The following is a 13,552-nucleotide window of genomic DNA, read 5'->3' as shown; positions in this document are numbered from 1 at the left end:
ATAAGGAAATAAAATTGGATGAACATTCAGAGAGGGCTGTAATCTTAAGTACAAGAAAGTCCTTGGTATAATATATTTATAGGGACAGAATCCTACTCTCATGACCAGATGCTACTCTCAAAGATTCCACTAGGTGGCAGAAGAGGTTAAAGAACAGCAGGGGTTCTCAGTGGGCTCCAATGAGGTCTGGGATAGAGCATAACAGTTTGCATTTCTAACAAGTTCCCAAGTGATCCTGATGTGCTAGAAGGGAACCACACTTTGAGAACACTCAAAGTACTGGATTATACAAAGCCAATGTAGACCAACCCAAGGTCCATTCACCCACCCACCCTCTCCTTTAGCGTTTACTTTGAACCAGTTCTAGGTAATATGGGCACAGAGAAAAAGACAGTACCTGTTCTCAGGATATAGTCTGGTAGGGGAGAAAAAGAGTTCCTGGCACACAGGCCTTCATGAGTGTTTTCTGTTTGTTTTTCTGATCCCCTCTCAAGCAGAGTTTAAGCTCTGTGCCCTTATAGCTTGAATGATTAACCAGCTCAAGAGTCGTCTGACATGGCTAAATCTGCTGGACTAACACTCAGGAATATTCGCTACCCTGTGAATACTTACACAGACAGGAAATCTCCTCTTTGAATTCAGAGGCCCAAACCCGACAACCCCCCTCCTTGACTGTGTATTAATGAGTAATACTAAAACACAAGGATTACTATGTTCTTGGAATCTGCTTCTGGTTGCTTTCTGGATTAATTCCTCATTTTAAATTTCAATACACAGTATAGTTAATTTGGGGGAAATAATCTTTTGATTCATGAATGTCCAAACTTTCCTTTAAATATTATTGTGGTACATCTTAACTAGGATAATATTTAAATTAAAAATACAGTTCTATTATCTACCCAGTACTGTTGATTAACTCTATTCTGAACTACTAGGTCATGTTAGACCTACTTTAACAGACAATGCATAATTTACAACTTATCACATTAATTATTAGCTTGTAAATAGCAGTTGCTTATAGGCTTGCTTAACACAAATCCTTTTTATGTAAGGGAAAAAATTTCAACACAGTCCTTGGATTCATTATTATTTTTAAATTAGCATTGCCTAGATTAGTGAAATTTATGACCATTATTCATCTGAACCAATGTGTTCACAAGTATTTGGAAATGTAATCAAAATAAAAGGGTAAAAAAAATGAGGACTGTTCAGCTAAGACTGAAGAATGAATAGATTTGTATTTCAAGAAAAATACAAATAAGCATACTTTAAAATGTTTGTCTTCACATGTTAAAGAGATGTAAGTTGAAGCAACATTGAGATATCTTGTTTATGCCTACTAAATTGGCAAACACAATAACCAATCAAAACCAATGATACTGTGATGAAACAGTACATTCAAACCAGCATCATGACAACATAAATCAATTTAAGCCATTTGGACAGCCACATGATAAATATGAAGCAAAGGCCATGAAGGTTCCTTCCTGAACACAGGTTTCTGGGGTGATAGCAAACGTTCTTTCTCGATTTGGGCAGTGGTTAGACAGGTATTCACTTTGTAACTATTTGATAAACTGTCTGAGTTTTATGCACTCTTCTGTGGCTGTAACATAAAAAAAATTTTAAGAAAAAAATTTCCTTTCCTTTTACCAGTAAGTCATCTAATTGGAACTTGTTCAAGGGAAATATGCCTAAAGAAGTTCTCTGCAGAATTACCTAAAAAACAAAACTGGAAACTGCCTAATTATCCACCAAAACAGGAAGGTTTAGCAAATTATGGTGATAAAGGAATATAACAAAGTATTTTAGTAATTTTAATCACTTAAAGCATTTTCTGACAGCATAATGCAAAAACAAAAATTTGTAATTACCTAAGTCTATGCACATGTGCATAGGGATTAGAAAAGAATATTAAAAATCACTATGATAAAAGAACACTAGGTGATTTTCTCCATAAGTTTTTACTATTGTTAAATTATCTTTACCAAACAGAGAACAGAACATGTGGTTAAAATGCATACAAAGGGAGAGAAGAAGCCATGAAGCCAGAAGCTGAGAGCAAGGAAACCTAGGAGAGAAGGACCAACAGATGCTGCCATGTGCCTTTCCATGTGACAGAGGCATCCCAGATGCTGGCAGCCTTTCTTTAAAGAAGGGGTAGTGGTGCTGAGGTCTGGGCATAAAAGTAGAAGAGTCCACCATCTCAGAATAATTTTGTTTGGCTGTGAAAAATGAGGAAGGCCCCAAAGAACAGCAGCCTGGAAAGGAAGGCCATGAAGATGCATGACCAAAACCAAATACAGCCATGAAGTGCAAAGTGGCAGATAGAACAGGTAGCATCAACCATTTCCATGTGGGATGAAATTGGATGTCTTATACAGCCAAGGGATTGTATTCAGTTGACCAGGTCTGCACCCATGTAGAAAGGATGTCTGACACTTGATACTAGAAGGGGTGGTGAACTTCAGAAAACTGGGGAATTTTGTATGGTTTCAGAAGTGCCAAATTTCAATGAATCCAATCCAGACTACTGATGACAGCAGAACAAAGGGGCACACAGTGAACAGAGTAATTCCACAAATAGTAATATGGCTACACGTACATTTGGACCACTGGGAAATGGTGTTCAAACCAGTCCTAAGTCAAGAGGATACCAATTCTCGTATGCTGGTAGAAGCAATGGCCAAGGACCTACAAACCCACTGTTCCAGTTTGCTAATGCTGCTGTCATGCAAAATACCAGAAATGGATTAGCTTTTATAAAGGGGGTTTATTTGGTTACAAAGTTAGTCTTAAGGCCATAAAGTGTCCAAGGTAAGGCATCAACAACAGGTACCTTCACTGGAGAAAGGCCATTGGCATCCAGAAAACCTCTGTTAGCTGGGAAGGCATGTGGCTGGCGTCTGCTTGCTCCCATGTTGCATTTCAAAATGGCATTCTCCAAAGTGTCAGCTTTCAACGGCCATCTTCAAAATGTCTCTGTAAGCTGCAGCTCTTCCAAAATGTCACTCTTAGCTGCTCTGAGCTCCTTCTGTATGTGTATTTCTTTATACGACTCCAGTGATCCAATTAACACCCACCCTGAATGGGTGGGGTAGTATTTCCATGGAAATTATCCAAACATTTCACTCACAGCTGACTGAGTCACATCTCTATGGAAACAATCAAAGAGGCTCCAACCTAATCAACACTAATACATCTGCCCCCACAAGACTGCATTGAAGAACATGGAGTTTTGGGGGACATTATACATCCAAACCGGCATACCCAGGAACTACTAATAATCAAATAGTTATGAACATAATAAGTGATGGCAGGGACCCTTGAAGAGCCTTTAAAAAATGACCTGTGCTAGTGTTTTAAACTACATGCCCTACTTGAACACTTACTGCACTTTTATTTATTGTTAACTGTGAAAAATATGTCCTTTTTTGGTTTGTTTCCTTTTACATATTTGGTTTGTTAAGAAAAGTTTGGTAAGCTGCTCAAGTCTCCTACTGAAAAATAGGAACACTGAAAAGTAGGGGCATTCATTTTTAGAGAAAAAAGATCATTGGATATCTTCTGTGCCATTTGGATATATCACACCCCCCACAAAGCCATGACCTTTTAATCCAATCTTGTGGGATATTTGGATTCGGTTGTTTCCGTGGAGATGTGACTCACCCAACTGTAGGCGATACTTTTGATTAGATTATTTCCATGGAGGTGTGGCCCTGTCCATTCAGCCTGTGTCTTGATTAGTTTACTGGAGCTCTATAAGAGCTCAGACAGAAGGAGCTTGGTGCTGCTGAAAGAGACATTTTGGAGATGGCTGTTGAAAAGCACACTTTTGCTAGCTGAGTTTGTCTGGGCGAAACTAAGAGAACACCCCCAGGAACTTAAGAGAGAAACATCCTGGGAGAAAGCCATTTTGAAACCAGAACCCTGGAGCAGACACCAGCCATGTGCCTTTTGAGCTGACAGAGGTTTTCCGGATGCCATCACCATTCTTCAGTGAAGGCACCCTATTTGTTGATGGCTTTGTTTGGATACTTTCATGACCTTAGGACTGTAACTTTGTAACCAAATAAAACCCCTTTATGAAAGCCAATCCATCTCTGGTATTTTGCATAACAGCAGTATTAGCAAACTGCAACATCTTTTAAAAAAACTTGCACCCATTTCATGGATGAGTTACTTAAGATATCAGCTTTATAGCCTCTTCCGTATACATTTTGTAATACTTAAAATAAATTTAGTGGGAGATGTTCTTTTGCCTTAAATTAGATATTGCCAACTAAAGCAATAACCACCAAAAACAAAAAAACTTGGTCAATATTAACAACAATTTTTGAGTGTTTGTGATTCTAGGAACGGCTGACTTCTTCACTGAGTGACTGCCATTAAGATTTTCCAAAAAATGAATCACCCTAAACTCTTGCTTTATTACCAAAAAACAGATTCTTTACACAAATTATGGGATAGAATGTGATCTGTATTATAACAAGTAATTTTTAGAAGAAAGATACAATTATTTGGGAGCAGTGCTCTTAATATTTATCAACTTTGTAAAATACTTTGAAGGAAAATTTAAAATTGATGAATATTTATTTTTCAAAATGCCATGTTAAAGTATAATTTGAGGGAGTGATAGTCATAATAAACATCAATCTAATTATTTGTAAAAAAAAAAAAAAAAATTTGCATACAAGGGACAAGAACATCCCCCTGGCAAGTACTACTAACCCATATTTAATCACAGTGATCAAGCATTCTGCCCAAGTGTTATCAAAACACTTTAGATGTTTACAGGATATGGCAGAATAGAGAAGTCTAAGGAGGAAGTGCTATGTAATTGGTCTTTCATTTTGCTTCAATGCTCTGATATTCTGATATTTTTCTTTTTCTTTTTCTTTTTTATTTAATCTTCATTTTATTGAGATATATTCACATACCATGCAGTCATACAAAACAAATCGTACATTCGATTGTTCACAGTACCATTACATAGTTGTACATTCATCACCCAAATCAATCCCTGACACCTTCATTAGCACACACACAAAAATAACAAGAATAATAATTAAAGTGAAAAAGAGCAATTGAAGTGAAAAAGAACACTGGGTACCTTTGTCTGTTTGTTTGTTTGTTTCCTTCCCCTATTTTTCTACTCATCCATCCATAAACTAGACAAAGTGGAGTGTGGTCCTTATGGCTTTCCCAATCCCATCGTCACCCCTCATAAGCTACACCTTTATACAATTGTCTTCGAGATTCATGGGTTCTGGGTTGTAGTTCGATAGTTTCAGGTATCCACCACCAGCTACCCCAATTCTTTAGAACCTAAAAAGGGTTGTCTAAAGAGTGCGTAAGAGTGCCCACCAGAGTGACCTCTCGGCTCCTTTTGGAATCTCTGCCACTGAAGCTTATTTCATTTCCTTTCACATCCCCCTTTTGGTCAAGAAGATGTTCTCCGTCCCACGATGCCAGGTCTACATTCCTCCCCGGCAGAATAGAGAAGTCTAAGGAGGAAGTGCTATGTAATTGGTCTTTCATTTTGCTTCAATGCTCTGCTATTCTGATATTTTTCTTCCAGTTTACATAACTCTTAAAATAATCCATGGAATTTATTAAAATCTTATAAAGAACTCATAGGCATCACCATGGAGTTCCTATTCTCTATCTGACAATGTTGCTGGGGAGACAACATATTCACCTGAATTGTGAAAAATTTATAGATCAAGTGTGAAAGTCCATAGTTCTCTAACTGCAAAAGGTACTACATGATGAATTACCAAATGAATTGCAAAACCAACTACTCCAAACAAGACCTGGGTCAGGTTGAGAGAGGAATGGTGGTCAGCAGAGGCTTTAAAGATAGTGGGAGGCAAATGGGGCCTTTAAAGGCTGGCCATACGAGCTGGTGAGAAAGGAATATGGAGGGTTTTTTCATGAGGATAGGAAAATAAGACCAAAGTACAAAGGCAGGAAAACAAAGATAGTAAGAACCATTGGCCTGAAGAGATGAGTTGGGGCTCTCCAATGTTAGGTTAAGAAATCTAGACATCCCCGGTTGGTAGTAGGAAGTCACTGAGGTTGAACGGAGGAGCCACATGCTCAAAGGAGTGGTCTGGGGAGAACCCCTGGAAGCAGAGTGTAAGATGGCTTCAAAGGTGTAGAGAAGTAGTAACAGGGGAAGGCAAATCAATCTTCGGATTGAAGAGACTTGAAGTAGGGAAAGTATGGGAAGGGAAACAATGAAAGGTAGGAAAAATCCAGGTCCATGGAGGCTGAAAATCAGGGCTCCAGCCTCATTGTTACCAGTTACTGCACCTCTAAGGAATTAATCGCTTTTCCAAGCTTCATCTTTCTCTTCTGTAAAACAGAAATGACAATCTGCCCTATAATGGGGCAAGATCAAAGGTACAGGGCCATACTTAGTAAATGACAAGGAGACCTATGAATTTCAATTAAGAAGAAAGAATGAAACAACCTGGGGACATGCTGGAGAGAGGAGGGCAAAAGAGAGGTAAATGATTCCATGGTCTTGAACCTGGATAATGACACACCACCTCCCCCCTCCCCTTGCATCTACTCATAAAGATCACTAAAATTCCTTCCATGCATTTTACTTTAAAATTTATTGTCTTCTCTCTTGGATCTCATTCAGAAATTGTTACAGCGTTTGGCTTACAATCTAGAGCACACAAAAACAGTAAAGAACAGGGACACTTTAGAGGACATAGAGGGCAGATCCATTCTAAAAACACATTCTAGAACATACTTTTGCAAAGTTCCACCTGAATTAGTTGGGAAAAAGAAACAAAAAAGTCTTAACTACAGAATATATTTTTAGGGAAATGCAGCTTTATTACTTTCAAGTACAAACAATAACAGGCTTGGCTAACCAAATGTTGCCTAATCAAGGGAACCTGCTTTAATGTATAGATATAAATGATTTATAGTTTGCACACTCATGGGTAAAAGAATGCTTCTTTCTATGATGCATGAAAAGACCTTCTCATCTTAAAGAGACATCTTGTTCCACAATCACTCTACTATTTGCTTAAGCAATCCCCTTCCCCCCTCCCCACAGAGTTCAAATATAAACTTCTCATTCCCCCTAGATCACAACATACATCATATTAGTGAAACACGAGTTGATGAATTTTCACCATGTTGCTACAGATGTTGGATTGGTGAGAGACCAGCTTTTTTCAACCTGAGCACATCTCATCAAGGGTTCTAAGTCTAAATTAGGGAAACATGCCTGTTCACAATATGAGTATAAGGACACCAAGAAATTGTGAGCTTATTTCACCTGAATTAGTAATTTGCCAAGTTTAAATATTCAAAGTCACATGATACTTGGGCACATTCATGAAGAACAGAAGTAGGTGGATTCTTTAAACTGCAATAGTTAAATGGGTTTACACTGATCAAGATGTAACAGTCACTTTAAGCAAATGAATTATTCTTGGAAGGGCTGAGGAAGACCAGAAACGTATGGAAACAACTTGACAAACACCTTTATGCACCTGACATGTTCATTCACCCTGATTAGGCTGATGGCAGGGGTGCAAAGACTATCCAGTAATCCATTTGAGGATTTATTCTGAAAAAGTTTACTTTCCTACAGTAGATACAGAGAACCTCTGATCAGAAACATTGCCGAAGATGGCTAATGGGCATTTCTGTCAAGATTGTTAATCAGTTCTTTTCATCAGGTTCTCTATCTGCAGACTGAACAATGCTCAAGAACATCTAGGCTCGTAAAACATCTTGGCAAGTACTAGTACAATGAGACAGGGAAGCTTTATCAAGGGGACAGACCAAAAGGGCTTCTCCACCAAACTGACAACTCTGTATTCCTACAGGCAAAGTGACTGTGTGCCTTGCCCCAGGCTGCATGCTAGAGTAGTGACCAGATTCTGCTCATTTCCCTAGAGAGAAAGTCAAGTGATTCATTCTCCTAGGCCGTGAAAGCTGGAAGAGTGGTGGTGGGAGAATTACACCTTTAGGTCTCCTAGAAGCCAAGGGGCAAAAACCACAGCTTCAAGGAGCTATCTGTGTTTGGCCAAAGAAATGTGTAAAGCCAGGCTCCACCATCCTTAGCTGCTTCTGTTGGGCCAAAATGCACCTAATAGAAACAATTTCTTCTTTTTTAAAATAATACTGTTTCCAGAGATATTTCTTTTCTTCCTAAAATGTTTTAGAAATGCAGAGCCAACAATCATTCTCATGTAAGTAAATATTATAATGATTATATAAACTTCAAACTTTGCTAAGCGTTTTCAGCAGCCAAAGTAGAATAATTTTTGAACTATGAAAAACGAAGTACAAACCTTAAATTGATAGCAATACACCCACCTTCCTTCCACTTGGGAAAAGTTATCCAGGCATGTTTATCTTCCTGTGGAAACTTCAAATTCTAGCCCCCAAGGAAGCCTTTCTTCTATTTTTCTGATAGGTCTAAAAGGTCAGGCCTGTTTTGACGACATTTATTATTTCATATAATGGGGCTGGAGTAAGCTACCTTCCTTGGGAATGGGAACAGAGTCTGCTAAAAGCCTCACACCCATCGAGCTCTCCTGGACCTGTTTTCATCTTGGAGCCTGAAGTTTTTATGGTTCCGTTTATGGACCTGAGAGGTAAGAAGTCCCTCAATGTCATCTAGGAAATCCAAGACTCTTAAAAAAGGATGGGTCCCTCTGCTCATAACTTATAATTTTCAGAGATGAGAAATATTAATAATAGAAAATGCAAAAGCAATTCCCTTGACTCTGAACTGGTAAAGCAGAAGTCAATGTGAAGGGGAGACAGCCCCCTAACGTGAAGAAAGACTGAAGAGCTACATCTTTAGTTATTCCCCACCTACTCCATGACTCCCCACTTTGCTTTAGTTTTCTATTTTTTTGAAAGCTGGCAGTATTATGAATAAACCCAACATCTATAAAGCAACTAAATAAAACACTCAGACAAAATGAAGGCCTGTGAAAACGAGGAATCAAAGTTATGACTCCAGCCACTGCCTCAAGTACTGCTATCAAAGTCCAGCCACACCAAGCACCACCCTGATGCTAACTCGGGTATTCACCACTTCAGAGTGACAACATGGAATGGGGATACAGTTTTGTCATGAAAAAAAAATTTTCCCCACAAATGGCTACAATTATAATTACTTGCCCTTTGGAGCTCTTGGATATATATAAAAGTGAGACAAGGGTAGGAATGGTTGTTAGATCACTGTAATCTCACTTAGTCAAGCTGGTTGAAAGGGAACAAGTAATTTATTTATCCTTATATCATTGCCCCAAGTCTCCTAAGACTCCTGCAAAACAGATTCTAGCTGGAATTCTAGTTCCATTTCTTGAAGGACTAAGCAAAGCTCATGCACAGAACTCAATGTGAAATGGATTAAACCCAGATTTTGGGGGTGGAGGAAGGTATTGCTTTTTCTTCTGTATGTAATTCCCCTGGAGTCTCAACATGGATATTAACTAAATGTGGCCTTGAAACACTAATTCCACAGCATTTAGAGGTCCACTGTCAGGCTCTGTGCTAATGTGGATTCTGTGAGAGCTGGGGCCCTCTACATAGTTTGCATCATTCTCCACTCTACCAGCAACAACCTTCCCATCTATAAAATGGATATGCTTTAATCAGAGTCAGCAAGAACAACAACTCATATTTCCAGGCAGAGGCTTTCACTGAGGTTTGAGTTCTTACGGTCATCTTCAAACTACTTTCCTACTTGTCTGTGAATGAACTCTGCCTCCCCTTTCCCCTTTAAAACAATGGGAAATGGCTAAAGAGTAGGTGAGATTTTTTTTACTATTTGCTCTCTCTTACTGTCTCCCTAACGGTTATGACAGCTGGGTTAAAACATTTCCACTAAAAAATAAAATAAAATAAAATTTCCAGAATCACAGAATTACCTAATTTTACAGAAACAAAAGGAGAGGATACAAACTGGAAGCCTGTAGATATGTTTTGTTTAGCTCACCATATTTTAAATTATCTTCTATTAGTTGTCAACATTTCAAAAATCCAGGGATTTCATATAAAAAATCTGGACTGCCAGTTCCTCCTGAAAAAATGAGAAGACCTGCCAACATTGGGCTTATTTCTGCCTATGACAAAATGAGTAAATGGCCCGGTCTGATAAACTTTCCTTGGTTCAGATTAATACTACCCAGCATGCTTCACTCATCTGTGTTTCCTGCATGGCTTCCTTAGGTATTAGAGTCTGTGAACCTTTAGCTAGGACAATTCCTTCATTTTAAAGATGAAGAAAACAGGGGTATAGGGACAGAAAGTTAACCTGCCTGAGGTCACACATCAAACTAAAGGTAAAGGAAGAACGTAAATCAGGTTCAGGTATCTTTCTAATACAGCAAACTGCCTCTTTACAGAATCATCCATCACTCAATTGGCATTTCTCTCACCAATTATTTACATTTTCTAAATGGAATCTGTTACATTTTCTCTATGCCCCTTTTATCCAGCCTTTTCATATATCTGCTTTCTTTATAGATAACTTTGTATCAGTGATTTCATTTAATTATCTCCAACCCCAAAGAAACAATCAATCAAGGATCAAACAAAACTGCATACCTCAGCAGACCTAGGACTAGAAGGAATCTTAGAAATCACTTAGCTCGAACATAGGCTTTTCAGACAGGGAAACTGGGGCCCAGAGCAGTGTTATGCCTGAGGTCACAAGGTTACTAAGTAACAGAGCCAGTCTCCAATCTTTCATTTCAGTGCTCTTTCTACTACAGAATGTCACTTCTGTGCAGTCACCCAGGCTATGGGGCACTGAGGAACAACTTCCTCCACATGGAAAAAAACTAAGAACTCCCTCACATCTTAGACATGTTCAACACTGACTCTGCTCAAACCAAACTTAGAATGAGTTATGAACAACCAATTTAAAGTCTGTACTGGAAGACAGACTTTCTTTTGAATATATTTGGTAGAGAGTTTATGAATGTCACAGAACTCGGGTGGTATTTTTAACACTGGCTCTTATGAAAACTTAAGTCCTATGTGAGCGAAGTTGCTGTAACAACATCATAGCACCTTTGCTTCAACTTCAAAACAACAAAAAGGCTATGGTAAAAAGCTTTAATAACAAACTGAATGTGATTTTATAGGCAACCAATTAGCAGATTAATGAATCCTTTAGCTTTCTTTACTTAAAACCAAGATTCCAGTCAAGAAAGATGAATCCAAAATGCATCCTCTTATGTTGACCAACAAAACTAAGTACAAATGAAGTCAATAGTGTACCCAATTAGCATGCTGCGCTGTATGTCAATAAAATCAGCCCTCCCCCGCCCTGAGCCCTGGCCCCCCGGCAAATATAGATAAATGATTGTGCACTGCGTGATGATACCATTAGGTGAGAACTTTGGTTCATGCAGTCGGCTGCCATGGAGGTTGCACTCAAAACCCATAGCCCAGGCACCCACAGTCAGTCAGCAGTGATGGCTCGTTGCATCAGTCGTGCTCCTTCCACAACACCAGGTGAATACTGTGGTCAGGCATGCTAGTGGCAAAGACCAAGCCTGTATCATTGTGCCCATCCAGTCCATTCAGCCAGGATGCTTCGCCTGCCAGGAAGCTTGAGCCTCTCTTTGATTTCCTGTACTCCGGCAGAGGCCAGCGGCTAATCAGGCTCTCTGTCCGCAAGTCCATGATGTACAGGTAGCGGTTGTCAAACAGTAGGGCAAAGATCTCTCCAAAGCCAAGCAAGGCCAAGTTTGCTATCTCAGGAGTCTTGATGACCCTACAAGGATGAGAGTTAGGGATCATGAACCAGAGGCAGCTTTGCTTCTGTTTATGTTACTGTAACCTTTTATAGAGATACTGAAAACCAATGTAAAATTTGAGAAAATTTAGAGAGTTAACTGAAAGTTTTTGATAAAAGGGAAAATATGAGGATGAAAAGCTCAGCCCACTGAACCCTTCAGTCTGATAAGGAGAAAGGTGGTGTTTAAGTTAAGTTTACAAAAGCACAAAAGGTCTAGGCTGGAAAGGCTCTTACAGATTTTCTAACTTAACATTCTCCTTTTTAAGGTGCAGAAATAGAAGCCTAGACTAGATAAATATTTCAACTAAGAATTCACAACTAGTCAGTTAACAGTTAGAACTAGACCAGAAGACTCAATTATTCCCACTAGGTAAAAAGACTTACTCATCAACTCCTAGCATACTGGAATAAGCAGGAACCATCCTGAAGTCCAGAACAAAGTCTGAAAATCAAGTGACTGAAGTGCTACTCCATCTAGCAAACCCAGGAGTTTTTCTCCAAAAATAGTAAGGGCTGAAAATATTAAAAGTTTCAGAAATACTTCAGAAACATCTACTAGTAAGATTCATAAGAAGTTGTTAGAGAAAACTGGAGGAGATGGGAGGATAGCCTTAACCTTCTCCAACTATTTCTAAAACATCAATGACAAAGACACAAAATGGGAGAGACCTACCTAAAGAGCAGCACAAATGAAAAGAAAAAAAAAAAAAAACTTAGTTTTTGTTATCTGTAAGCTTAGTGAGGCAAAAAGGTGACAAGAATGTTCTCTTTGGAGGCACTAGGAAAAGAGCTATGAGACAAGGGATGTATAAATTCTGCCCTATGTCAATATAGTTGAGTCGCTGTGAAGAGACAAATTTAGACTATATTTTAACAAGGACACTAACAAATTAGTATATGTCCAAGAGGTTAACCAGAATAGGGAGAGCCTGGTAACCAGGAAAAGTAAGGAACAGCTGAAGGATACTTAGCTGGGGAAGGGGTGGGCAATGGCAGGGGCAGGGAAGCTATACATGGTTGTCCCCTTTAAATAGTGAAGGATGTGTAATAGAGAGGTCAGACATTGACAGGTCTAAAAGGCAAAACTAGGATCAAAAGGAAAGAGTCACAGAGAAGCAGATTTCAGTTTGATAATAGGAAGAGAGGACATTACTTATTGAGCGTCTACCATGTACCAGGTATTGAACTTCATAATTAACATGTTATCTCAATCCTCACTACTGAGTGAGGAAGAGATATTTTCTCCATTGTACAAGCGAATAAACTGAGGCTAAGAGTGTAAAATGTCTTGCCATGGTCGCACAGCTAATACATTGCAGACTTAGCATTTGAGCCCAGCTCTGACTCCAGTACCCATGCTCTTTTCTCGACATTTAACTGCTTCCTATTCAGTTAATGTGTACACAACTCTTTGCTGAATGAATAGATGAGTGCACAGATGAATGGATTTCCCCTGAACAAACATTTCTGAGTGTCACACATGCTCTGTTGGTACCAGAGATTTAGCAGTGAATAAGACAAAGTTCTTATACTTGACCTATCCAAAACTGAATTTAGCCAGGCCTTTTCCTCGTCTTTATTTCTTCACTCGTTTACCCAGTTGCTGAAGTAGGAAATGTGGCAATCATCCATCTCTCCTCACTCAAATTACAAATTTAGTCACCAAGATCTATTGACTTTACCTTTCCAATTTTTCTCTAAGTTATTCACAAATATCTCCAATGCCACAGTTCTGGTCCAAGGCATCAT

At 38.9% G+C, this 13,552-nt stretch overlaps 1 protein-coding gene and 1 pseudogene across 1 annotated transcript in view; one reads left to right on the top strand and one right to left on the bottom strand.

Annotated features, from left to right (window-relative positions):
- The first annotated feature begins 2,308 nt into the window (after positions 1-2,308).
- On the top strand, positions 2,309-3,348 carry LOC119545323 (annotated as a pseudogene).
- A 3,484-nt stretch (positions 3,349-6,832) lies between these two features.
- Positions 6,833-13,552, bottom strand: part of FBXW2 (F-box and WD repeat domain containing 2) — a 45,331-nt gene continuing 38,611 nt past the window's right edge. Inside the window, exon 8 of the mRNA XM_037797353.1 lies at positions 6,833-11,779. Coding sequence (XP_037653281.1) covers positions 11,491-11,779 — 289 coding nt within the window. The 3' untranslated portion in view covers positions 6,833-11,490. The remainder of the gene's footprint in view (positions 11,780-13,552) is intronic.

Source organism: Choloepus didactylus, chromosome 10 (assembly GCF_015220235.1).
Source record: "Choloepus didactylus isolate mChoDid1 chromosome 10, mChoDid1.pri, whole genome shotgun sequence".
Taxonomy (NCBI): Eukaryota; Metazoa; Chordata; class Mammalia; order Pilosa; family Megalonychidae; genus Choloepus; species Choloepus didactylus.
Note: the sequence above shows the minus strand (reverse complement) of the source record. Positions and strands in the feature narration are given on the sequence as shown.